General features: G+C 42.4%; 2 protein-coding genes and 1 non-coding gene across 13 annotated transcripts in view; all 3 read right to left on the reverse strand.

Annotated features, from left to right (window-relative positions):
* Positions 1–24,807, reverse strand: part of asph (aspartate beta-hydroxylase) — a 35,589-nt gene that overhangs the window by 5,697 nt on the left and 5,085 nt on the right. For 3 of the 11 annotated variants that reach the window (XM_071362220.1, XM_071362219.1, XM_071362223.1), the window contains exons 1-4: positions 14,969–15,169; positions 13,649–13,804; positions 11,165–11,209; positions 8,081–8,149 (exon numbers count right to left, since the gene is read on the reverse strand). In XM_071362220.1, the coding sequence (XP_071218321.1) occupies positions 8,081–8,149; positions 11,165–11,209; positions 13,649–13,804; positions 14,969–15,035 (337 nt within the window). In that variant the 5' untranslated portion in view covers positions 15,036–15,169. Of the gene's footprint in view, positions 1–8,080; positions 8,150–11,164; positions 11,210–13,648; positions 13,805–14,968; positions 15,170–24,807 lie in introns of those variants that run through there. The other 8 variants (XM_071362226.1, XM_071362224.1, XM_071362230.1 and 5 more) reach the window with 4 other exon arrangements.
* LOC139550937 (uncharacterized) lies at positions 1,781–4,032 on the reverse strand. Its single transcript, XM_071362231.1, has 3 exons — positions 3,934–4,032; positions 3,372–3,413; positions 1,781–2,787 (listed from the first exon to the last, which is right to left on the reverse strand). Exon 3 carries the CDS (start codon positions 2,708–2,710, stop codon positions 2,288–2,290), a length of 423 nt encoding a protein of 140 aa, XP_071218332.1. The 5' UTR covers positions 2,711–2,787; positions 3,372–3,413; positions 3,934–4,032; the 3' UTR covers positions 1,781–2,287.
* On the reverse strand, positions 23,392–23,494 carry LOC139551423 (U6 spliceosomal RNA). The gene has a single exon (XR_011670289.1). It is a non-coding gene; the product is annotated as a U6 spliceosomal RNA (small nuclear RNA).

Raw genomic sequence — 24,807 nt, forward strand, 5'->3', positions numbered from 1 at the left:
CTTTCAAAGATAATTCGTAAAAATCCAAATAACTTCACAGATTTTCATTGTAAAGGGTTTAAACACGGTTTCCCCTGCTTGTTCAATGAACCATAAACAAATAATGAACATGCACCTGTGGAACGGTCGTTAAGACACTAACAGCTTACAGACAGTAGGCAATTAAGGTCACAGTTATGAAAAGAGGCTTTTCTACAGACTCTGAAAAACACCAAAATAAAGATGCCCAGGGTCCCTGCTCATCGGCGTGAACTTGCCTTAGGCACGCTGCAAGGAGGCATGAGGACTGCAGATGTGGCCAGGGCAATACATTTCAATGTCCCTACTGTGAGACGCCTAAGATAGCGCTACAGGGAGACAGGACGGACAGCTGATCGTCCTCGCAGTGGCAGACCACGTGTAACAACACCTACACAGGATCGGTACATCCGAACATCACACCTGCAGGACAGGTACAGGATGGCAACAACAACTGCCTGAGTTACACCAGGAACGCACAATCCCTCCATCAGTGCTCAGAATGTCTGCAATAGGCTGAGAGAGGCTGGACTGAGGGCTTGTAGGCCTGTTGTAAGGCAGGTCCCCACCAGACATCACCGGCAATAACATTGCCTATGGGCACAAACCTACCGTCGCTGGACCAGACAGGACTGGCAAAAAGTGCTCTTCACTGACGAGTCACGGTTTTGTCTCACCAGGGATGATGGTCGAATTCGAGTTTGTCGTCGAAGGATTGAGTGTTACACCAAGGTCTGTACTCTGGAGCGGGATTGATTTGGAGGTGCAGGGTCTGTCATGGTCTGGGGCGGTGTGTCACAGCATCATCGGACTAAGCTTGTTGCCATTGCAGACAATCTCAACGCTGTGCGTTACAGGGAAGATATCCTCCTCCTTCATGTGGTACCCTTTCTCATCCTGACATGACCCTCCAGCATGACAATACCACCAGCCATACTGCTTGTTCTGTGCGTGATTTCCTGCAAGACAGGAATGTCAGTGTTCTGCCATGGCCAGCGAAGAGCCCGGATCACGTCTGGGACCTGTTGGATCGGAGGGTGAGGGCTAGGGCCTTTCCCCCCAGAAATTTCAGGGAACTTGCAGGTGCCTTGGTGGAAGAGTGGGGTAACATCTCACAGCAAGAACAGGCAGATCTGGTGCAGTCCATGAGGAAGAGATGCACTGCAGTACTTAATGCAGCTGGTGGCCACACCAGATACTGACTGTTATTTTTGATTTTGACCCCCCCTTTGTTCAGAGACACATTATTCCATTTCTGTTAGTCACGTCTGTGGAACTTGTTAAGTTTATGTCTCAGTTGTTAAATCTTGTTATGTTCATACAAATATTTACACATGTTAAGTTTGCTGAAAATAAACACAGTTGACAGTGAGAGGACGTTTCTTTTTTTGCTGAGTTTATATGGCTAGTAACAATATAGTAATGTACATTGGGATTTAGGTCTAGGAGGTCATATGCATAAACTTTTAGACATTAACATAATTAAAAACAAAAATATAACATTTAAAGACTGATTTGGGTTTACATTTGCACATAAACACTGAATTGGTATTGTGTTCTGATATGCTGTGGAAAGGTGAGGTCTGCAGTGCTAAGAGATATAGCAGGACAGGGGAGCAAAGAAAAAAGGAAAGAGTATTCCAATAGAAACGACTGGGAGGGAATGCCCATTTAGGCACAATGTCTAACCCAACCCTTGTGTATGCATACAATTGGCCATTTGTGTAACACCAAAACATCTTATTAAAAAGTGGGAGACAAGTGCACTTGATAACAGGAAACCTTCAAGAATCCAGCGACTTTATTAACAAAGAACAAGTACATAGCTGATCCTTTCAAATCCACTTCTGAGTTCCATCTCCACCAAATGCAAAATAAATCATTATGTCCTTGTCTAAGTCTACAAATATCTTGTCTAGCGACTTTAAATAAAGCTATATTTTCTGATGTAAATGAACACAAAACTAAACCACATCTGAAACTAAGCTTACAGCACCTTGCCGTCCTCTTGGCACCTTTCCCTGTCCAGTTCATACTTCTAGAGGACAGCATTATGATTTTTTCCACAAGCAGGAAGTGGCTAAAACACTATGCACTATACATTGCGAAAATGGCTGTCCTGCACAGTAGGGGGTTTCCTACTCCCATTCGCAGGGGTCTGTCACTGGAGACCTCTCACAGGTGGTGTTTCTCCTGAATCTTTTAACATCTCTGTCACCAGAGGGAGTGAAAGATCACCGACATCAGTGCAGGTGTGAAGAGTTTAGCATCATTTCCGGACCCCCTTATCAGACATCTTGAGCTTTTTAGCAGCAGCTTTGGGGGACTCTCTATTTTTGGCGTCTTTGGGGACCTCTACCCTCTTACCCTTCACCTCTTTCCCTGACTTCTTGTCTGGCTTTGTCGCATTCTTCTTAGCTTTCTTGCGGTGCTCCTCTTTCTTATTTTCTCCCTCCTTCTCCTCTTTCTTATTTTCACCCTCCTTCTCTTTCTGCTCTTTGCCTCTCCTAATCTTGCCCAAGGCCTTCTTAAACTCCCCCTTCTCTGGCTTGTTCTCCATCCTAGCTGCCGTTGCCACCTTAGCCTTCTTTGCCACCTCGTCCCTCGTCACCCCTAGGACCTTCTCCTTCTCCCTGGCCAGGATGTTCCTCACCTCGGCCAGAGCCATCTTGGCAATCTTTTTGGCCTCCATTCGCTCATGGATGATGGCCAGCTGCTGGTTCAGGGCCTCCCTCAGCTTCCAGCCCACGTCTTTGGTAAGAGGGTTTTCTGGGACACGAGAATACCATTTAGCGGCTTTGACAGTTTTCACTGCCAGGCTGCTAGGGTCACAACGCAAGCATATTGCTGACCACACTTCAAGCGTTTAGTAGGTTGCAAAGCACCCTGGGTAATTGGATTTGCTGACTGGGAATGTTAGGATAACAACAACTGGCATTTTTCTGCACTTTGGAAAGGTTTCGCTTTCCAGACAACATATGTGGTCAAACACGTTTTACTACACAGATGCGATTCAGTTGGTCCAACAGTTATATGATGTTGTCCAATATTACACTCAGCACACCACGCAGACATGAATGATGTTGTCCAATATTACACTCAGCACACCACGCAGACATGATGGATTTCAATTATTTCATACCAAATACCTTATAACTACAAAAGGGGTAGTCAAATACAGCATGCGGCTAGAAACCAATTCATGATTGTATGTCAAGAAGCAATCATATTTTTTCTACTAGTACACTTAAATTCAAACGATCCCAATATGGTTATTAGAACTATGGTAAGCAAGACCTTCATAGCTCAAACTCTACTGCACACTGGAACCCACACTGTTCCTCATGCAATACCTTTTTTGGCTTTTCTCTTGGAAACATGTCCGGGATTTTCATCTGAGGTTTAGGAAAACAAAAAGTTAAAATATGGATATAGTCTCAATAAGACTGGTGTATCTGCTTGGTGCTCAACCACCAATAGGAACAGGCGAATCGCAGAGCTTACCTATAGTAGGGGAGAGCAACCGTTACAACGGAACAAAACCAAGCTCAACCAATAACAGATGGAGGGAAGTCTTGTACCTCTCTCAGCTTTCATTGACACCCATAGCAAGCTTACTCAGGGATGGGGCTAAGATTTTCTCTCACAATCTGATAGTAAAGCCTTTGACATAGAGCAGTAGTAATAATCTACTTGGGCCACCCCTTGTCTGGCATTGCCAAATAGTGGCTGCGGGTGAAATCACAAAATCAGGGGCAAATTCAGTATGAATGAACAAAACTAAAAACCAGCCAGACCTCAAACAGATTCTAAATTACAGCCCCCCATTTCGTTTTTTGGGGGGGGCAAAAAACACATTTTGAGAGCATGGACTAGACTACAAAGCAATCTGGACACTCATCCACAACAAAGTACCTTTGGTCTCAGTAGCCGCCTCTTTTTTCTTGACCTTTGTTTTTGGAGATTCTGGTTCGATTAAGTTGGCTAAGAAGATTAAAAAAATATGACCACCAACATAAATTCAACACTAACTTAGCAATGTTAAGACTTCAAAACTTTAGCAGAATATACAGGTTTCTTTAACTAGCAGACCTGCTTTCCATGAATGGAATGCCATGCATTCACGCATCTGAAAATTGACATATGGCATAGTCGGCTACTCAGAGCTTCTTGAAGTTTTGCTCTCAGCAGAGAGAATAAAAAAAGGGGAGCAGGTGAAGTACCTCTGTGTCTCGCTCTTTTCCGATCGGGTCGAGGTTCATCTGATATTTTTCAAAAGGAACATGGCATTAGAATCTAACAATGACCATTACTTACTGTGACCATTACTAATGAACACCAGGCAAAACTAATATCCAAAAATTACCAGAACAAAATTTGACAACTCAAAACATGCCCATGCCAAACCCCAAAGGCGGACAGATGCTACCATTCAGGGCTCAACGCTGACCATTTTTACAAGGAGCATGTGCGCCTAAGTTGAAAAATGTAGGGGCACACCAGGAAATTTGGGAGGACAATCAAAAATATTTTGAGGTAATAAAGCTAGAATCCTTCATTTTTCTAGGCGCACTGGTGCTCCTAGATACAATTCCAGGTCTTACAGCAAAATATTTAGGTGCAAATACAAGTAAAAGGGTCACACTGTGGACCCCTGCCACACATTCACAATTGCATTGTGCTTACCCATACCTCCTATTCTGATGGTTTTATTACATTACTTGTAAGAGTATGACTTGGAAATGATGACCATGTGAGTGTGACATGACTGTATAACTAATTTTACACGTTATCAATACATTTGGGATCATATTTGTCAATGGTGCCAAAGACCAATCATCTAAAACTATAGATGGGTAGTTGCAATGGAAATATTTAAGATTAGTAAAGTTCATATTCAGTTTAGAGTGATTAACAAAATGTTTCGCAAATGTATATATTTTCCCCTTTCTGTAATACACACGATATCCAGTGTTCTGTTTTTAACACACTGGTTGGTCACATGTTATGGATTAAACTCATATCTGTTGATAGTGATTGGAGGTACAAGGACCGACGACACTGATTATTATTGTATTCTGTGAAACAGTGATTCTGTAGCAGCTGACAAAGTCACTGCCTTTAGTCTTTAACTTCCTACAAGCTTCTTGGGCTGGTGTTGTCTCCCTGTTGCAACTTGTATTAAACCAAATTGATTTATGATTGACTTTATCTGCGACTGCTCTTCTTTTGTTCACCTGCGACTGCTCTTCTTTTGTTCACCAGTTGTCCACCATCAAAAGGGGCGTCAAAGCACCATTTGTACAATGGCCCTCCAGGAGTCACTGGTTGTGTGCATACTCCACTTACCTTTTTTCGCCTGCCCGACAACTAAAAAGCAACATCAAGTCCTTCAGGGCTTGTTTGACAGGGTAATGCTAATAACCCAAAAGTCCACGCAACATGACCACACTTCACCAATTGGGTCACTTGTCTAGTTCTATTTTTAAATGGGCAGTTAAGTATTACATGACCCGCTTGAGCTGCGGCGACATAATCTACTACAGCCACTATGACTTATTTTCACACGAGAGCATGAATCTCACCAGTTCAACCTGTTCCTAGCTATACGGTCAATGCTTGGTCATTGTACTTGAGTACTAAGTCAAGCCTCTAAATGAGTGAAAGCCAATACGAAATCTGAATGGATTCCACCCAAAAGCTTGCTCAGCAGGTTTATTGCATCTTTGACAGTGCCATTCCTTATACCTTTTGTGCCAGACATGTGTTTGCTAGTACTTACAAGAAACCTGTCTTCGTTTGCTTTCAATGTTGTCACAGACAACACATTTTTGACCATACATACAATTACAAATTACTGGAACTTTCAATTCTTGAGTTCCATCTATAGACCACAATGTTTAGAGTTTGAAAACTAAACTAGCTGGGTAAGTCTCTTTAGGGCGAGTGGGAGTCAGCATTGACCCATTTCAGAGATCTGGGGTTCAGGTTATGATCTGCGTCTCAAAGCAGGTGAAAGGTCCATGGAGTGTGGAATTCGGTAAAATTCCTTGAACTCATAGTCGGGCTCAAAAAGCATGGAATCCTCCACATCAGGGAGCACGTTTTTCCAAAACCACCTCGGGCTAAGTATGCAACATCATATTTCATAACCCTGTCTCAGGACGTCTAGAAAATTGGTTTAAGGAACAGTCGAAAGCTAGTTTCTCAAAGGGTTGGCTTTAACAAAAGTGGACAGCTAACAAGAAATGATTAACACCTGTGCAATAAGTCCTCCAGCAAGCCGGTCTCTAAATATCTTATGTGCAGTTTCAACCCCCCCAAAATCTATGCTTTACCATGCAAGGAAAAAAGAACATTCACAAAAACACATAAACCTTAGCGAATAAATAATCGGAAAAACACATTTTTAATTGTGTTTAACGAATGGATGACGAAGACAGGGATGGGGACAAATAGCAGACCTGAATACGTTCAAAAACCAACAAACACAGAACATGAATAGTAATCCTAATATGGACAACAGATAAATAACTACGATAATGAGGGAATGCTTCACCGATAAAGAAAAATTATAATCTTCAACAAAACTTTCAATACAGTAAAAACTTAGACGAAAGGTCAAACTAAAGTAAAAAAGCATAAATATAATTCCTGCTAAGTGGATAAAAATGTGCTAACGTTAGGGCCCTAGGGCATGCAGTACTGTGGTTGGAAAAAATAGAACCGATCTGTTACCCAAGTGCAGCTGTTCATTGCATAAAATCGGTAGTTTGCAGTCTGTTAAGTGGAAATGCACATCATAGAAAAGCATTATTCAGCCTGGCATTTAAAAGTGCTGCAAAAATCCTGAAGGCATAGTCTTCATACCACCATCGAAAATATTCAAAAAAGACTTGAGGGGTCAACTGCTACATGACTTAACCCTTCAAATTATTCTGCCAGGGAATGGTGATTATTACAGAGGGGTTTTCAACAAACGCGCCTCAAGCAATGGGAAACAAGTCTAAAGGAGCAACAAGTCCACTTGGGACTTCATGCCACGGGGGATATGGCTACTGGTTATGGTAAGCAAGGCCTACTGGTTGTGGAGGCCTAAGATCACACAACCCTTTCCCTGAACCCCGTCAGTCTGAGAAGTGCCCCTTTCCTCCTCCGCCGCTCCATCCTCATCCTCAAACCGGTTTATGAGGCCATAGAGGAATGTGAAGAAGCCTTGAAACCAATCGGAGCCCTCCTCCACTAACATATCCAGGACCTCCTTGAGGGAGTCCAACTTTTCCTGACTGCCATCTTTGGTCAGGCCTACGCAAACAGAGGGGAAAACAAGGAAAGGGAGATAGGGAGGGAGGGAGAAAAAGAAAGAAGAGTAAAAGGTGGAAAAGGGAGGAAAGGAAAGGGTGGAAAGTTTAAAGCGAGGCCAGGCAGCGAGGGAAACTATGCAGGTCTAAGATCACATGAAGCAGAGTTGGAGACTAAAGAGAGGAGAGAATAGCAATAGCCTAGAGGGGGGTGGGCATGCAGAGGGACTCTATAGAATCTATCACTAGCAGCAGGGACCACAGCTGTGCCAGACAGGCAGTGGTCTGGGTGACAAAGCAGAGCAGTAGTCTTTATGGCAGACAGCAGCAGAGTAGACCGAGTACCAGAACATGGAACCAACTCATTGGACCAAACACTCCTGAAGTAGGTTCTTCCCTTTTGATTAGAAAGAAATGAGCAACTTTAAGATCATATAACAAGTGACTTAGAGATGAGAGAACACAGAAGTCCTTGTTATGACTGAGTAATTCTTAAGGCATGCAGCAATAGGCCCTGGATGTTATGTCAGTGGTGTGAAACGCAACAGTCACTATGGAATCGTACTCGAAACACCTTTTCACAACATGCACATGCAGACTTTGTTGATTCATTGTCCAGTTTGGTAGAATTTACTAAAATAGTATCTTGTGGCAGAGATCGGTTAAACCAGTCAGTCATGCAAAAGAAAACCCAAATCAGTTATGCAATCACACAAACACACTTCAATAAATAGCAATCCAGTTCAAATCGATGAACTTGCCTAGCAGTACTTTAGCATCCTCCACATCGAAGTCACCATCTCCATCAGCATCATAGGACGAAAGTTGACCTAGTAAAGTAACTGGAGTTAGTCTTTAGCCCCGGGTAAGTGGGGGTTGGGTATGTATGGTGAAATGGGGGTGGGTTACTATACCCTACGCAATGAAAATAGCATAGGATGGGGGATACTAGCATTTAAATTCTAATAACAAAACAGTATGTTAATTGCTATCGTTCTTGGATGAGGATTAGGATAATCATTACTGTTCATTTCTGCATTTCCAGAAGTATTGCTATTTATTTCTACGATAAGCAATATTATCATGAGTCATTTTTTTAATGATCATATTAGCGTTTCTGGTAAATCTGGTTACATAATAAAATAATAAAACATAAAATCTTGGTTACCCAGAAGAAAATTCTTGTGTAATTTGGTCAGCTGTGTGATAAACTTCTGGGTCTATGTGTGTTAGAAGTCTCCACCCTCGCAAAAGGAAACTGCTGCCACCCCCCCAACATTTTCTGCATCTTGTGCCAATATCAGTTATGTTTAAGTCATGGTTCCAATAGTTAATATTTTTTTCGAAGAGGTTGTCAGTTGGATAGGCTCTCTGCAAGGTTTTGTTCATCTTACCCACCATATGAATATCATTTTCTGACTCAAATAGGGTTCCCTCAAGATTGCTCTGATGTCCAAAATTTTACAAATCAAAATTGTGATATTTTACTTTTAAGTTGCATGTATTTGAAAATATCTACATTGGTCAGTCCAAAATTGCTTTTTAATTGTGTTATGGAAATATACTTATTTCCTATTACCAATTAATTTATAGTTTCCAAGGATTGTTCCATACGGTTGTGTTTTTGGGAGTGATATTTGTTCTTGTAGAATCTGTTTCATTTTCTTCTTCCATACTACTATGAAGTCGTTAATGTTCTTTGAAAATAGACACGTGAAAAGATTCTGGGGGTGAGCATGCGCATCTTCAATAATTACCCATTGTTCCTCTTTAGTGCATTAACAATATGTCTAAAATAAAAGCCTTGGGTGGCGAGTTGATACAATTAAAACCACCCTCAGACTCAGGGAGATGTAAAACTTTCATTTATATTTGCCCATATAAAGTCTTATGGCAGAGTATACTTTTTGAAAGAATGCCTTCAGTGGGGTAATTGGTATACAAGCCAGGCACTTCTATACGTGCTCAAGCAAAAAAATTACAAACAATAAATATTAACAAAGAGCAAACAATTGACGTAATGAAACAATAAATGCGCACAAATTAGCGGGAGACAGAGGGCATTCTGGAGAGAGACGTGCCTATTAGTGAGCCTTCTCCACACATACACCCCTTCCCTTCTTGTGTCAACATTCTAAATTAGGGATGTCATTTATCAAAATACTAAGCTGTAGTGTAGGCCACAAATCAATTATTTTAAATAGGCCGACAACAGAAAATGCATGTGAAACTTTAACGCTCACTGCCTGCCAGACAAGGCTTGTGCAGCAATAATGCGGCATTTTTTATATTTTGGATCCATTTGGGTCCGATACAGACCCGGCCCAATTTGGATCCGATTCATCTGACATATTTGGGGTAGGATCTGGTCCACCTCGGATCCGAATCGGATACTGACTTAAAAAAAAAAGAGAACAGGATCCTGTCAGTGTCGGCTGGGAATTTCACGGATCCAAGTCAGTTCAGATCTCAATTTCATGATCTGAGAATACCATGAGCCTACGCGCAGAATCTGCCCATGAGAGATTAGCATTATAGTAACATGTTAGCATTTCAATATTTCAATGTTTTAATGATGAGCTTCACATTTTTCGTTCTGAAACAAACCAATCTTTTCTTTGTTCCTTTCCACTGTTCCTACTGGAAAAATAAAAAAGTCCTGAACCAAATCGAACAAAAATGTACATTAGCCTGACATTCAATTACGTCACCAATCAATGTGAATACAGGTGCTTGCTATGGAGCGTGCAAGGTATAGGCCTAGTCATTTTGGCCTGGGTGCTATCGGCTGCGTAGCAATAGTTGTTTACAATGCGCAATAGACAATCAAGTGTAGGGCGCTAGATGCGACTGAAATTTTGCGGGGAGAGAGTGAGAGTGGGTGGAGGAGGAGGCTTGGCTTGAAGCGCTGGGCATCCTATGACATGCATTATCGGAATTAGACCCACAGCATTACACCTACAGAGGAACGGCTTCTACAGACGAACTTTGAATGTCTTTCAACTTCTGAGAGTTGGACCAGAGCTAGCTAGTTAACGAGCTTGTTAGTGCATAATTAAAAACATGTCTTAACTTTTAGTAGTTAATATATCCAATGTGAAACGTGATACTATATTATCCATAACTAGCAGTAACTAGGTTACAGTAGCCTACGCTTCGGAGGGGGAGAGGCAAGTTACACACACACACACACACACACACACACACACACACACACACACACACACACACACACACACACACACACACACACACACACACACACACACACACACACACACACACACACACACGAGCACGCAAAGATTTTCAGCTGGCAGGCAGACACTGGAATAAGTTTGAGTGACAGAGTGAGGGCTTTGGGACATGCGAGTTGTTGCGTTTGTGGGACCCCAAAAAATGCCCTGAACGTAAAATAACGTTATTAACTGTTCTGTTCCCTGAACCGGTTCCAACCCCTACCACAACATAGCCACACTGTCTTATTTGAATAAATATGACTAGCTCAGCATAAAAAAGCAAGGAAGCAATGATTCAAAATATTATTTTGCCAGCTTTGCATTACATTTGTTCATTTACATTGCATTATATATCAAATTTATTTGATTGGTATTAAATCATTAAAAAATACAGTGTGACTATTGAAAAAAGGTTAAATCTCTTTTATGACTAATGCAACTTAAAAATGTTATATTTTCTTGCAATAAGAATTTAGTCAAAAGCAAGTGATTAGACGATATGTATGGGAAATAAATTGATTATTTCAATTGGGACTGGAGGGTTGGTGAGTCTCATGGTTGACACATGATTATTTGGGGGCATGATCATGGGCGCAAATATCATACCTTGCAGTGTCTCAGACAGCTTAATGTGCAAGTCCTTTGCATTGGCTGCATGCAAGATTAAGACCAGACAAAAACATTCACATTGGAGAAATACAAATATTTACAAGATTAATAAATGATTAAGTATCAATTTGCGATCCAAACATGATTTAGTAAACAGACATATTCAGATCCACACACTGAGCAAGTGCACACACACATGCACCAAAGATAAAACTACGACAAGGTTGAGAAGTTGAAAGCTCAATGTTAAAATGCATCAAAGCACTCAGTATCACTTTGGGTTATTCCTCAATGGCATTCATGATTGTAGCAAAGGCTGAAGGTTCTACCAACTGACTGTGACAGACTGCTGTAGCTAGCAGGAAATGTAGCCCTGCTACAGTACTGTAGCATTTGTGTTTCCTGTTAAAAGGTTCAATGAAGCCGTTTTTATCTCAATATCAAATGGGTTCTGGGTTACAATTAAGTACCTGACTGTGATTTCTTTCAATTGAAATGGCCAAAAAGAAACAAAAACAGCTGCGTAGCAAAAAGCAATTTCTCAAGCAAGACTTTTGCTAGCACTGTCTGGGAGTGGCCTGAGTGAGGGGCCTTATTGGGGGAGCCTATTTGGAGGGATATGTAACCTGAAAACTAGCCGTTATTGGCAGAGAGGAGGGCAAACTATTTATTGGTCTATTAACTTATACTGCCTGGTGATATCCCCAAAAATGTCAGGCTGTCTTTTCAAACAGCTCTTACACTTATATTGCATTATCATTTTCACAATATTATTACAACTTCAGTATGTGTGTGTGTATATATATATGTGTATATACAGTGGGGAGAACAAGTATTTGATACACTGCCGATTTTGAAGGTTTTCCTACTTACAAAGCATGTAGAGGTCTGTAATTTTTATCATAGGTACACTTCAACTGTGAGAGACGGAATCTAAAACAAAAATCCAGAAAATCACATTGTATGATTTTTAAGTAATTAATTTGCATTTTATTGCATGACATAAGTATTTGATACATCAGAAAAGCAAAACTTAATATTTGGTACAGAAACCTTTGTTTGCAATTACAAAGATCATACGTTTCCTGTAGTTATTGACCAGGTTTGCACACACTGCAGCAGGGATTTTGGCCCACTCCTCCATACATACCTTCTCCAGATCCTTCAGGTTTCGGGGCTGTCGGTGGGCAATACGGACGTTCAGCTCCCTCCAAAGATTTTCTATTGGGTTCAGGTCTGGAGACTGGCTAGGCCACTCCAGGACCTTGAGATGCTTCTTACGGAGCCACTCCTTAGTTGCCCTGGCTGTGTGTTTCGGGTCGTTGTCATGCTGGAAGATCCAGCCACGACCCATCTTCAATGCTCTTACTGAGGGAAGGAGGTTTTTGGCCAAGATCTCGCGATACATGGCCCCATCCATCCTCCCCTCAATACGGTGCAGTCGTCCTGTCCCCTTTGCAGAAAAGCATCCCCAAAGAATTATGTTTCCACCTCCATGCTTCACGGTTGGGAGGGTGTTCTTGGGGTTGTACTCAACCTTCTTCTTCCTCCAAACACGGCGAGTGGAGTTTAGAGCAAAAAGCTCTATTTTTGTCTCATCAGACCACATGACCTTCTCCCATTCCTCCTCTGGATCATCCAGATGGTCATTGGCAAACTTCAGACGGGCCTGGACATGCGCTGGCTTGAGCAGGGGGACCTTGCGTGCGCTGCAGGATTTCAATCCATGACAGCGTAGTGTGTTACTAATGGTTTTCTTTGAGACTGTGGTCCCAGCTCTCTTCAGGTCATTGACCAGGTCCTGCCGTGTAGTTCTGGGCTGATCCCTCACCTTCCTTATGATCATTGATGCCCCACGAGGTGAGATCTTGCATGGAGCCCCAGACCGAGGGTGATTGACCGTCATCTTGAACATCTTCCATTTTCTAATAAATGCGCCAACAGTTGTTGCCTTCTCACCAAGCTGCTTGCCTATTGTCCTGTAGCCCATCCCAGCCTTGTGCAGGTCTACAATTTTATCCCTGATGTCCTTACACAGCTCTCTGGTCTTGGCCATTGTGGAGAGATTGGAGTCTGTTTGATTGAGTGTGTGTACAGGTGTCTTTTATACAGGTAACAAGTTCAAACAGGTGCAGTTAATACAGGTAATGAGTGGAGAACAGGAGGGCTTCTAAAAGAAAAACTAACAGGTCTGTGAGAGCCGGAATTCTTACTGGTTGGTAGGTGATCAAATACTTATGTCACGCAATAAAATGCAATTTAATTACTTAAAAATCATACAATGTGATTTTCTGGATTTTTGTTTTAGATTCCGTCTCTCACAGTTGAAGTGTACCTATGATAAAAATTACAGACCTCTACATGCTTTGTAAGTAGGAAAACCTTCAAAATCGGCAGTGTATCAAATACTTGTTCTCCCCACTGTATATATATATATATATAAAAAACACACAGGAAAATCACCTTTAAGGTGTCACTTACCGATGACGCCTTGGTAGTCGACCAGGTCGAAGTAGACGACGGCCACAGAGGTCCAGACGCCCAGGAGGGCAAGAACCATGAACCAGGTGAAGAAGGAGCTTCCTCCTGCTACCTCAGGCTTCTTGCCATTCTTACTGGCCAGCTGTGCTTTGGCTTCTGTGATGGTGGGTGGGAGAGAGATAAGTCAGAGAGTCAGACCTGAAACGAATACTATACAGGATAAAGACGTGTATACATAAGCTACACACAAATGCAATGTGTTCTATTTGAGTTGTAAGATGGTCAAAATACAGGCCTAGGCCTAAATGTTCCAGAAATCAGAAAGCTTTTGTGGTTAAAAGAAGCTGACGGCAAAGAGATATCTTGCGATAATACTCATGACGTAAGCATTTTTGTTGTTGTTTTGCAGTCAGATATAAAATGGGAAGTTAAATGGGTAAGAATGGAGAAATCTCATAAGCCACTGACCACATTTTTGATACTTACAACAAAGAAAAAGGTAGATAAAATGTTGCCTATACATAGCATGAAAACCTAAGAATGTCACATTGCAAACCTCAAGAGGCCTGAACATAGGCCTAGAGTTTTCAAGTAACTGAATTATAATTCAGTATTGTCCCCAGAGAGGCAGAAATACAGAAGCAGTGGAGTAATTATTCCGGTTTCTGTTGACACTGGACACTGAACACTGTATGGGTAAAAACAACAGTATATTCGAAGAGATGGCAGTGGAATAATGAACAGGTGCAGTCCGCTACCCTAAAGCTAGGTCAAACCATTTCACACATACAGATCAAATTAAATTATATTATTCGCATGCTTCGTAATCAACAAGTGTAGGGTAACAGTGAAACGCTTACTGGACACCATATATAGACACACAGCACCTGATTATGTCAGTGACAGTTCTTTATATTTTTTTAATATGTGTAGTCCTGAAAAAATCTCCAAATGCCATCAGTCATAATCAATGCACCCATTGGTCATTCGACTTCACTTTCATGCAAACCTCATCTACATACTACAGTTTGCGATTTCTTTCAAAAAGTTTAATAAAGTGGTTCCACATCTGCACCGAAACCAACCCAAAAACTAGGCCCAATCCTATGACCTTATCGACAGAGCTGTGTCGTGCTCCACATCGTCCCTCAGTTGAGTATAACAAACGCCAAAACATCAACCCCAGATGTGCGCCTCTCATAATAACAACGGTTTGTCCACCATCACCAAAAAAGGAACATTTCACGGGTCGAACCAACGTCTATAAAAGTAACCCTCATTCCGGAGAAGGTTGTTATCTGACGACATCGCTCCATCTACCTTCTGTGTGTTCGACAACCACCGCGGGTTCCAACACCGGGGTGGGCTTGACTATCGGCACTTCCATCCGTGCAGACCGTCCCTGACCCGTCCGAATGGGAAAAGCTTCAGTGAGTCTTATCTCCCTTATCCTTCCCCCAAAACCCTTTGCAACAGCTACCCTCCTCTATTTGTTCCAGGCAAACTCAGCAGGAACCCGATATGGGACCTGAACCAGCTAATAGGGCTATTTTTAGAGCTGTCCGCTCGTCCACCAGAAGATATTCAGGCATTGATATGGAGAGGCGGTGTTAACGCCATGCGAATGTGACATTACCCGGCATCCCTCAGGACAGAACCCCAGGGATTCAAAGGGCCATAAAAAAATGTCTGTCATTATTACCTCCCACCCCAGTAACAATAAAACAGCAGCAGGCTGAGAAGGGGAGATCTTTACTAAGTGAACTGGCTGACACTCATTCACACACTACCGTGTGGTGGAGCGGGCTGAGGGAGAGGGATTTAAAGTCTACAGGCCACAGCCCATGCAAATCCTGGCAGACTTTCAGGGACTTTGCTTGGCTGCCAGGGGGATACTCATTAGCCCTACATGGGCGGTTTAAGCAGGCTCTCCGAGAGAGTAGAGGCATTTCAAAACTTCTCTGCACACTCAGGATTGAGGGACGTCATTCACAAACGTACATCACCTGTCTGACATAGGTAGAGTACAAAGAAAATCTGCTGCAAAGAAGTGTGTGCATTTTGGGGAAGGAGCTGGGTTATTACCAATGTGTTAAATGTTGCTCATCCGAGCCTCCAGAGTGGCACAGTGGTCTAAGACACTGCATCGCAGTTAGATCCCAGGCTGTGTCACATCCGGCCGTGACCGGGAGACCCATGAGGCGGCGCACAATTGGCCCAGCGTGGTCCGGATTAGGGGAAGGTTTTGCCGGCCGGGATTTCCTTGTCTCATCGTGCTCTAGTGACTCCTTGTGGCGGGCCAAGCCCCTGCAAGCTGACCTCGGTCGTCAGTCGGACGGTGTTACCCCTGACACATTGGTGCGAGCAGTGTGTCAAGAAGCAGTGCGGTTTGGCAGGGTTGTGTTTCGGAGGACGCATGCATGGCTCTCGACCTTAGCCTCTCCCGAGTCCGTAGGGGAGTTGCAGCGATGAGACAAGATTGTAACTACCAATTAGATATCACAAAAATTTGAGAGAAAAAGGGGGTAAAGTAAAAATGTTGCTCATCCAGAATATCACTCAGATGACCACAAATCACAGCAAAACGCACAATGGGCCACACATTGCCAAGCACACATGGAAATCACCAGGGCCAGGAGATACTAGTATCGTAATACTTAGTATCGTGGCAAGGAAACAAAGCACAAAGCGGATTTTACTTCTTTAGGAAAACATCCCTAACATTGGAAACAAACATTATGTTGTCATCAAGTGTCACAGTTCTTTATTTTCCAAGCTATAGCACACAATGTTTTATTGTTTTGAAAGGACCAAAGAGAGCTCTGCCTCTGTGTTATCATTTTTGCCATGAAAAAAATAGTTCCAATACTGGTATCGTCCCGGTATTAGAAATCACATTAAAATATAAAACACAGAGGAAAACACTAACTATTATGTCATGTGCTGTCACAACCCTGGTTGGAAAGTTGTTGGTCATTCATGTTAAAAGGAAAAGTTCCACGAGAGAGAGAGATTCCACAAATCTAACAGCATAGATTGATTATATTCTTATGCTTAAGCTTATTTTTTGTTTATTATACACTTCTTTTGCAATCCGAAATTCCATTTATCAAAACTCATATTCCAACAATACATTGCTTCTTTGACATCAACAAAGGAACAGCCGGCTGGTCGCGTCGTGATGTTGGCCAATCGGGAGGTACTAAAGTGTCCATAGAGTTATGTTCCTATTTGATCAAAATAAAAGAAATAGCAGGCTATCTAAGAGCATCGGGCCATGCAAAACAAACTAGCCCACTCGGATCTAGCAGGTGTTTGGGGATGGAATAAGCTTGCTAGATAGCAAGCTACAACAACTCCAATACTGCACGTTTTGCAGAAATTAATGTTCAAATCCCAAATCAGATTAATGTCACTGTTTATTTCAAGATATTTATTTCTGCTGAACTGCCTGATCTTTATTGACCGATATAACTTGCAGGAGATCATGGTAGCCAATGTTTGTGTTAGCCATTATCTGGATTTAATGTTACTGCTGCTAGTAAAACGTTAGTAATGTTAGCACTCAGGTTAGCATGTGGCTAGCTATAGCACTGTCAGCTAACATTTACATTTAAGTCATTTAGCAGACGCTCTTATCCAGAGCGACTTACAAATTGGTGCATTCACCTTATGATATCCAGTGGAACAACCACTTTACAATAGTGCATCTAACTCTTTTAAGGGGGGGGGGTTAGAAGGATTACTTTATCCTATCCTAGGTATTCCTTAAAGAGGTGCGGTTTCAGGTGTCTCCGGAAGGTGGTGATTGACTCCGCTGACCTGGCGTCGTGAGGGAGTTTGTTCCACCATTGGGGTGCCAGAGCAGCGAACAGTTTTGACTGGGCTGAGCGGGAACTGTACTTCCTCAGAGGTAGGGAGGCGAGCAGGCCAGAGGTGGATGAACGCAGTGCCGTTGTTTGGGTGTAGGGCCTGATCAGAGCCTGAAGGTACGGAGGTGCCGTTCCCCTCACAGCTCCGTAGGCAAGCACCATGGTCTTGTAGCGGATGCGAGCTTCAACTGGAAGCCAGTGGAGAGAGCGGAGGAGCGGGGTGACGTGAGAGAACTTGGGAAGGTTGAACACCAGACGGGCTGCGGCGTTCTGGATGAGTTGTAGGGGTTTAATGGCACAGGCAGGGAGCCCAGCCAACAGCGAGTTGCAGTAATCCAGACGGGAGATGACAAGTGCCTGGATTAGGACTTGCGCCGCTTCCTGTGTGAGGCAGGTAACAACAGTGTTTTAGCCAGTTTGGTTATAGATGTTCAATGTCTACTATGATGGTAAAGGTTCATCTTGTTTTTGTGTAACAATACGAGAAATGCTATTGTGATGAACTGCTAATAAATTATGTGTTTTAAGGCTGCTAGTGGTTAGTGAGTAGGGGTAAGCCAGCAGGGGTGTAAAATATGGCCTTTTTCAAACTTATGGGCTATTCACAGATTTTTTAAAATGTTTTCTCTAAATAAGATTTGTTGTACAATTAAAGGTCAAATACACTGTACTTTAAACAGTCAGCAATAATCTTAATTATTATTATTTATTTTTGGGGTCTATTTTACCCCCTTTCTCTCCCCAATTTCGATCTTGTCTCATCGCTGCAACTCCCCAACGGGCTCGGGAGTCGAAGGTTGAGTCATGCGTCCTCCGAAACCCACCAGACCGCGCTACTTAACACCCACTTAACCCGGGAACCAGCCACACCAATATGTCGGAGGAAACACCGTTCAACTGACGACCGAGGTCAGCCTGCAGGCGCCCACAAGGAGTCGCTAGAGCGCGATGAGTCAAGTAAAGCCCCCCTGCCACAATCTCCCCCAAACCGGACAGTGCTGGGCCAATTTTGCACCGCCCTATGGGACTCCTGATCACGGCCAGTTGTGACACAGCCTGGGAACGACCCTGGGTCTGTAGTAACACCTCTAGCACTAGCGATGCAGTGCCTTAGACCGCTGCGCCACTCGGGAGGCCCAGTCAGCAATAATCTAATGAATTCAGGGCGTGTGAAATTATACTTAGGCTAAATAAGCCTTCCACAAACACAAGACCCACGAATAATTACATTATTTTATCAAAATAGTTGCAATAATCACTGATCTGGCTTTCAAATCTGTCCATGAAAATGCCCTTTTTGTTACAAATTTAACCAGCACCGTGTATAATGCACATTTAGTTCTTGTAGCTGGCATTATGGAAAATTAACACTAAGTTTATCCAACTTCAATCTATTTGCTAGTTAACAAGGCAGAACAGTTGAATTGTTATGAACACACCGTTCTGTCCGTCTCCAACTGTTTAACAGCATGCTAGCCTGTCCACTTTGTTCAGATGTTGAAATCAAGTGGCCTACCTTATTTCTCAGAATGAGAAGGAGTTGCCAATTCCTTATTTAAATTGTGTTTTATGCTTATTGCACATTTATAAAAACAGACTAGACAGTTAGTATAATAGTCTTTGGCTAAAATGCTGCACATTTTCGAGAATCAATGTTCATTGATACTCCCGTTTTAGTAGTCTGCTCTGTGCGCAATTTGAGCAGTTGAGACCAAAAAAGAGGATTGTTAAAGGTTAACTTGTTCTCTATTACAGTAAAATAATGTCTCAATGTGTTTGTGTCCATATGACCCATTCTGATGGACCAAACCTCAAATGCAAATAGCAAGTTAAAACTTTTTGTCAGAGAGGAAGAAGTGATCTCTCATTTTGTTGTGGGAGTGGCAGGGGGAGGGGCTTGCTGTGTGCGTGTATAACAGAGAGGAAGAGGTGAGGCAAGGTTTCACTCATCAAAATCTGTCCAAAATAAGCCCAATGCATTTATCAGCTATTTTGGACCTAAGCGTGTCACCGGCCTTCTCGACTTTGGGACGACTCCCCCCATTGTTAGAGGAGTGGGATTTTTCCTATGGAAAATGTCTCGGTTCTTCCATGGCCTGCATACTCACTAGACATGTCACCCATTGAGCATGTGTGGGATGCTCTGTATTGAAGTGTACGACAGCGTGTTCCAGTTCCCATCAATATCCAGCAACTTTGCACAGCCATTGAAGAGGAGTGGAACAACATTCCACAGGCCACAATCAACAGCTTGATCAACTCTATATGAAGGAGATGTGTCGCGCTGCATGAGGCTAATGGTGGTCACACAAAATAGACTGGTTTTCTGATTCACGCCCCTAGCTTTTATTTTAACTTTTTTTATATAGTACCAGTCAAAAGTTTGGACACACCTACACATATTGAATCATGTAGTAACCCCAAAAAAAGTGTTAACAAATATATTTTCTATTTGAGATTCATAAAAGTAGACACCCTTTGCATTGATGACAGCTTTGCACACTCTTGGCATTCTCTCAACCAGCTTCAACTGGAATACTTTTCCAACAGTCTTGAAGGAGTTCCCACATATGCTGAGCACTTGTTGGCTGCTTTTCCTTCACTCTGCTATCCAACTCATCCCAAACCATCTCAATTTGGTTGAGGTCGGGGCATTGTGGAGGCCAGGTCATCTGATGCAGCACTCTGTCATTTTCCTTCTTGGTCAAATAGCCCTTACACAGCCTGGAGGTGTGTTGGGTCATTGTCCTGTTGGAAAAAAATGATAGTCCCACTAAGCCCAAACCAGATGAGACGGCGTATCACTGCAGAATGCTGTGGTAGCCATGCTGGCTAAGTGTGCCTTGAATTCTAAATAAATCACTGACAGTGTCACAAGCAAAGCACACCCAAGCATCACACCTCCTCCTCCATGCTTTACTGTGGGAAATACACATGCAGAGATCATCCGTTCACCCACACCGCATATCACAAAGACATGGTGGATGGAACCAAAAATCTCCAATTTGGACTCCAGACCAAAGAACAAATTTCTCCCGGTCTAATGTCTATTACTTGTGTGTATGTGTACATACATACATACACACTACCGGTCAAAAGTTTTAGAACACCTACTCATTCAAGGATTTTTCTTTATTTTTACTATTTTCTATATTGAAGAATAATAGTGAAGACATCAACACTATGAAATAACACATATGGAATCATGTAGTAACCAAAAACTGTTTTATATTAGAGATTCTTCAAATAGCCACCCTTTGTATTGATGACAGCTTCGCACACTCTTGAAATTATCTCAACAATACATACATACATACATACATACATACATACAGTGGGGAGAACAAGTATTTGATACACTGCCGATTTTGCAGGTTTTCCTACTTACAAAGCATGTAGAGGTCTGTAATTATTATCATAGGTACACTTCAACTATGAGAGACGGAATCTAAAACAAAAATCCAGAAAATCACATTGTATGATTTTTAAGTAATTAATTTGCATTTTATTGCATGACATAAGTATTTGATACATCAGAAAAGCAGAACTTAATATTTGGTACAGAAACCTTTGTTTGCAATTACAGAGATCATACGTTTCCTGTAGTTCTTGACTAGGTTTGCACACACTGCAGCAGGGATTTTGGCCCACTCCTCCCTACAGATCTTCTCCAGATCCTTCAGGTTTCGGGGCTGTCGCTGGGCAATACGGACTTTCAGCTCCCTCCAAAGATTTTCTATTGGGTTCAAGTCTGGAGACTGGCTAGGCCACTCCAGGACCTTGAGATGCTTCTTACGGAGCCACTCCTTAGTTGCCATGGCTGTGTGCTTCGTGTCGTTGTCATGCTGGAAGACCCAGCCACGACCCATCTTCAATGCTCTTACTGAGGGAAGGAGGTTGTTGGCCAAGATCTCGCGATACATGGCCCCATCCATCCTCCCCTCAATACGGTGCAGTCGTCCTGTCCCCTTTGCAGAAAAGCATCCCCAAAGAATGATGTTTCCACCTCCATGCTTCACGGTTGGGATGGTGTTCTTGGGGTTGTACTCATACTTCTTCTTCCTCCAAACACGGCGAGTGGAGTTAGACCAAAAAGCTATATTTTTGTCTCATCAGACCACATGACCTTCTCCCATTCCTCCTTTGGATCATCCAGATGGTCATTGGCAAACTTCAGACAGGCCTGGACATGCACTGGCTTAAGCAGGGGGACCTTGCGTGCGCTGCAGGATTTTAATCCATGACGGCGTAGTGTGTTACTAATGGTTTTCTTTGAGACTGTGGTCCCAGCTCTCTTCAGGTCATTGACCAGGTCCTGCCGTGTAGTTCTGGGCTGATCCCTCACCTTCCTCATGATCATTGATGCCCCACGAGGTGAAATCTTGCATGGAGCCCCAGACCGAGGGTGATTGACCGTCATCTTGAACTTCTTCCATTTTCTAATAATTGCGCCAACAGTTGTTTCCTTCTCACCAAGCTGCTTGCCTATTGTCCTGTAGCCCATCCCAGCCTTGTGCAGGTCTACAATTTTATCCCTGATGTCCTTACACAGCTCTCTGGTCTTGGCCATTGTGGAGAGGTTGGAGTCTGTTTGATTGTGTGTGGACAGGTGTCTTTTATACAGGTAACGAGTTCAAACAGGTGCAGTTAATACAGGTAATGAGTGGAGAACAGGAGGGCTTCTTAAAGAGAAACTAACAGGTCTGTGAGAGCCGGAATTCTTACTGGTTGGTAGGTGATCAAATACTTATGTCATGCAATAAAATGCAAATTAATTACTTAAAAATCATACAATGTGATTTTCTGGATTTTTGTTTTAGATTCCGTCTCTCACAGTTGAAGTGTACCTATGATAAAAATTACAGACCTCTACATGCTTTGTAAGTAGGAAAACCTGCAAAATCGGCAGTGTATCAAATACTTGTTCTCCCCACTGTACATACATACATACATACATACATACATACATACATACATACATACATACCAGTATTGATGCACGGACGGGTTTGGATTTTTACTTTGTCATTATGGGATATTGTGTGTAGATTGACGAGGGGAAAAAACAATTTCATCCATTTTAAAATAAGGCTGTAACGTAACAAAATGTGGAAAAAAGTCAAGGGGTCTGAATACATTCCAAACACACTGTATATCATAAAAAACGGTATACCGCCCTGCCCTAGCATCACCTCATTACATACAGATCTCACACAGCACAGAAGGAGCGAAGGAGACGAGACCAAAAAGAAAACATGAGAACAATCAAGACAATCGCTCATAAAAAACAGAAAGAAAAACGTTATTCTTGCTAAACAAAGCATTTGGAATATTGTGTAAAAACATCAATCCAAATTGATTCGATATAAATTGCCCAGCCCTAGTGTAAAAGGGGACATGCTAAAAGCCTGCGTACTGTATAAGTGATACAAATATTTTTTGCTGATACAGAATACAGAAATAACAGGATATTGGCAGATGATAAGTTGGCTGTAACACAACCGGCCGTGATCAGGAGTCCCATAGGGCAGCGCTCAACGTCGTCCGGGGTAGGCCGTCATTGTAAACAAGAATTTGTTCTTAACTGACTTGCCTAGTTAAATAAAGGTAAAAGAAAACATTTTACTATCCGTTTTCAATAATAAAACTATTTGCCTCTATTTTGTATAAGGTATTTGCTACTCGCGTACATTTTCAAACACTTAGCCGTCACAAGATTACAAGAGAATGAAAATAGCCTACCAAGTGGGCCTAAAAATAAATGCCAACAAACTGTCTAAACTGTTTGCATTCCCTGTTGGAACATGGGTACTGACAGTCCTGAAAGGTTGCAGCCCTGATCTAGCAGACCTACGTTTTAAAGCCCCTAAGCCATTTGTGCAGGCGTTTACGGATTTTGCATGTCATCCTTTCAGAGGGGCCATGCTAATCTTCTCTGTATCAATCCAATTTTTGCTGCCGAAGCGTTTACTACAACCTTCCCAACCGACTCTCTCTGGAGAGACATACCCCCTCACTCACACTGGCCAGGCTTGTTTCTGGCCACAGACAGACTACCAACTGAATACTGTTACTTCCTTTTTAATTGTGTAGTTAGTTGTAAGAAACTCGCTCTCTGTTCTCTTTCTCTGCTGGTGTCGTTTGTGGGTATGTTGTTCTGTTTGAGCTTGCATAAGGATCCTGTGGAATGTCTGCTTTGACACAGTCCCCTTCTCTTTCAAACACACACACTCTCACACACACACACACCTCGATTTTAGGTCCTTAAGTTGGTGCATGTGGTCACATTGACAAGATAATGTTACCACCGTCCTCGACTCCCCCACCCCCTGGCTCTCACACAAGGCCAGTTTGATTTAATCATGATCTGTTTGGTTTCCCAACTAATACCACCTGGTTACTTTATACACTGTCATGGTTTGGCTAAAAGTGCCAGTCACAAGTTACCAAGTCCACAGAAAGGGGAGTGGAAGAGACTCCAGACCAGATACAGGAAAGATACAGGGTAAACTAATCAAATGGCTACACAGACTATTTGCATTGTCTGTCCCCCTCCTCAAATACCTCGACTAACCGGTGCCCCTGCACATTGACCCTGTACCGGTACCCCATGTATATAGCCTCGTTAATGTTATTTTACTGGTGCTCTTTAACTATTTGTTATTTGGAACTTATCTATTTATTTTTTTAACTTAACACTTATTTTTCTTAAAACTACATTGTTGGTTAAGGGCTTGTAAGTAAGCAGTTACTGTAAGATCTACACCTGTTGTATTCGGCGCATGTGACAAATAACATTTGGTTTGATGCTGCTAAATACTTCCTTCAAGCACATAAGCCTCCATTCATAACCAAAGTGACCTATAGATACTGCTCACATTACCAGTAACATAACAGCATTCTATGGACTGTGTGGGAACATCAGGAAATGAACTATGATGCTCAGTTGAAATCTAAAATGAAGCTTTTTCGCTGTTGTAGCGCCAGACACAATTTAAAAGCAACTAGCCTAAATCATTTCAAAAGCACATTACTGACTCTCCATAAAGACATGCTTGTCTCCTTTAACGTCTGTGGAACAAAGACATTCGGTACCATAGTGCAAACTGAACAAACATTGTCCGGTCTCTGAGATGCAGCAGGACCACATACTGTACAAAGGACTCTAGTAATAAAATGGGCAAATTTACTTATTCAAATATTGATACTTCGGTGCCATCAATTCAATAGCAGTAAAATTAACTCAAGGATCAGTGAGAGCAACAAAAAAAACAAATTCAGCGTAGC

The sequence above is a fragment of the Salvelinus alpinus genome, chromosome 23 (genome assembly GCF_045679555.1).
Source record: "Salvelinus alpinus chromosome 23, SLU_Salpinus.1, whole genome shotgun sequence".
NCBI classification, from domain to species: domain Eukaryota; kingdom Metazoa; phylum Chordata; class Actinopteri; order Salmoniformes; family Salmonidae; genus Salvelinus; species Salvelinus alpinus.

Coding starts and splice junctions, on each gene's coding strand:
- LOC139550937 (XM_071362231.1), bottom strand. CDS start 2,710: ATGGAGGCCAAAAAGATTGCCAAGATGGCTCTGGCCGAGGTGAGGAAC.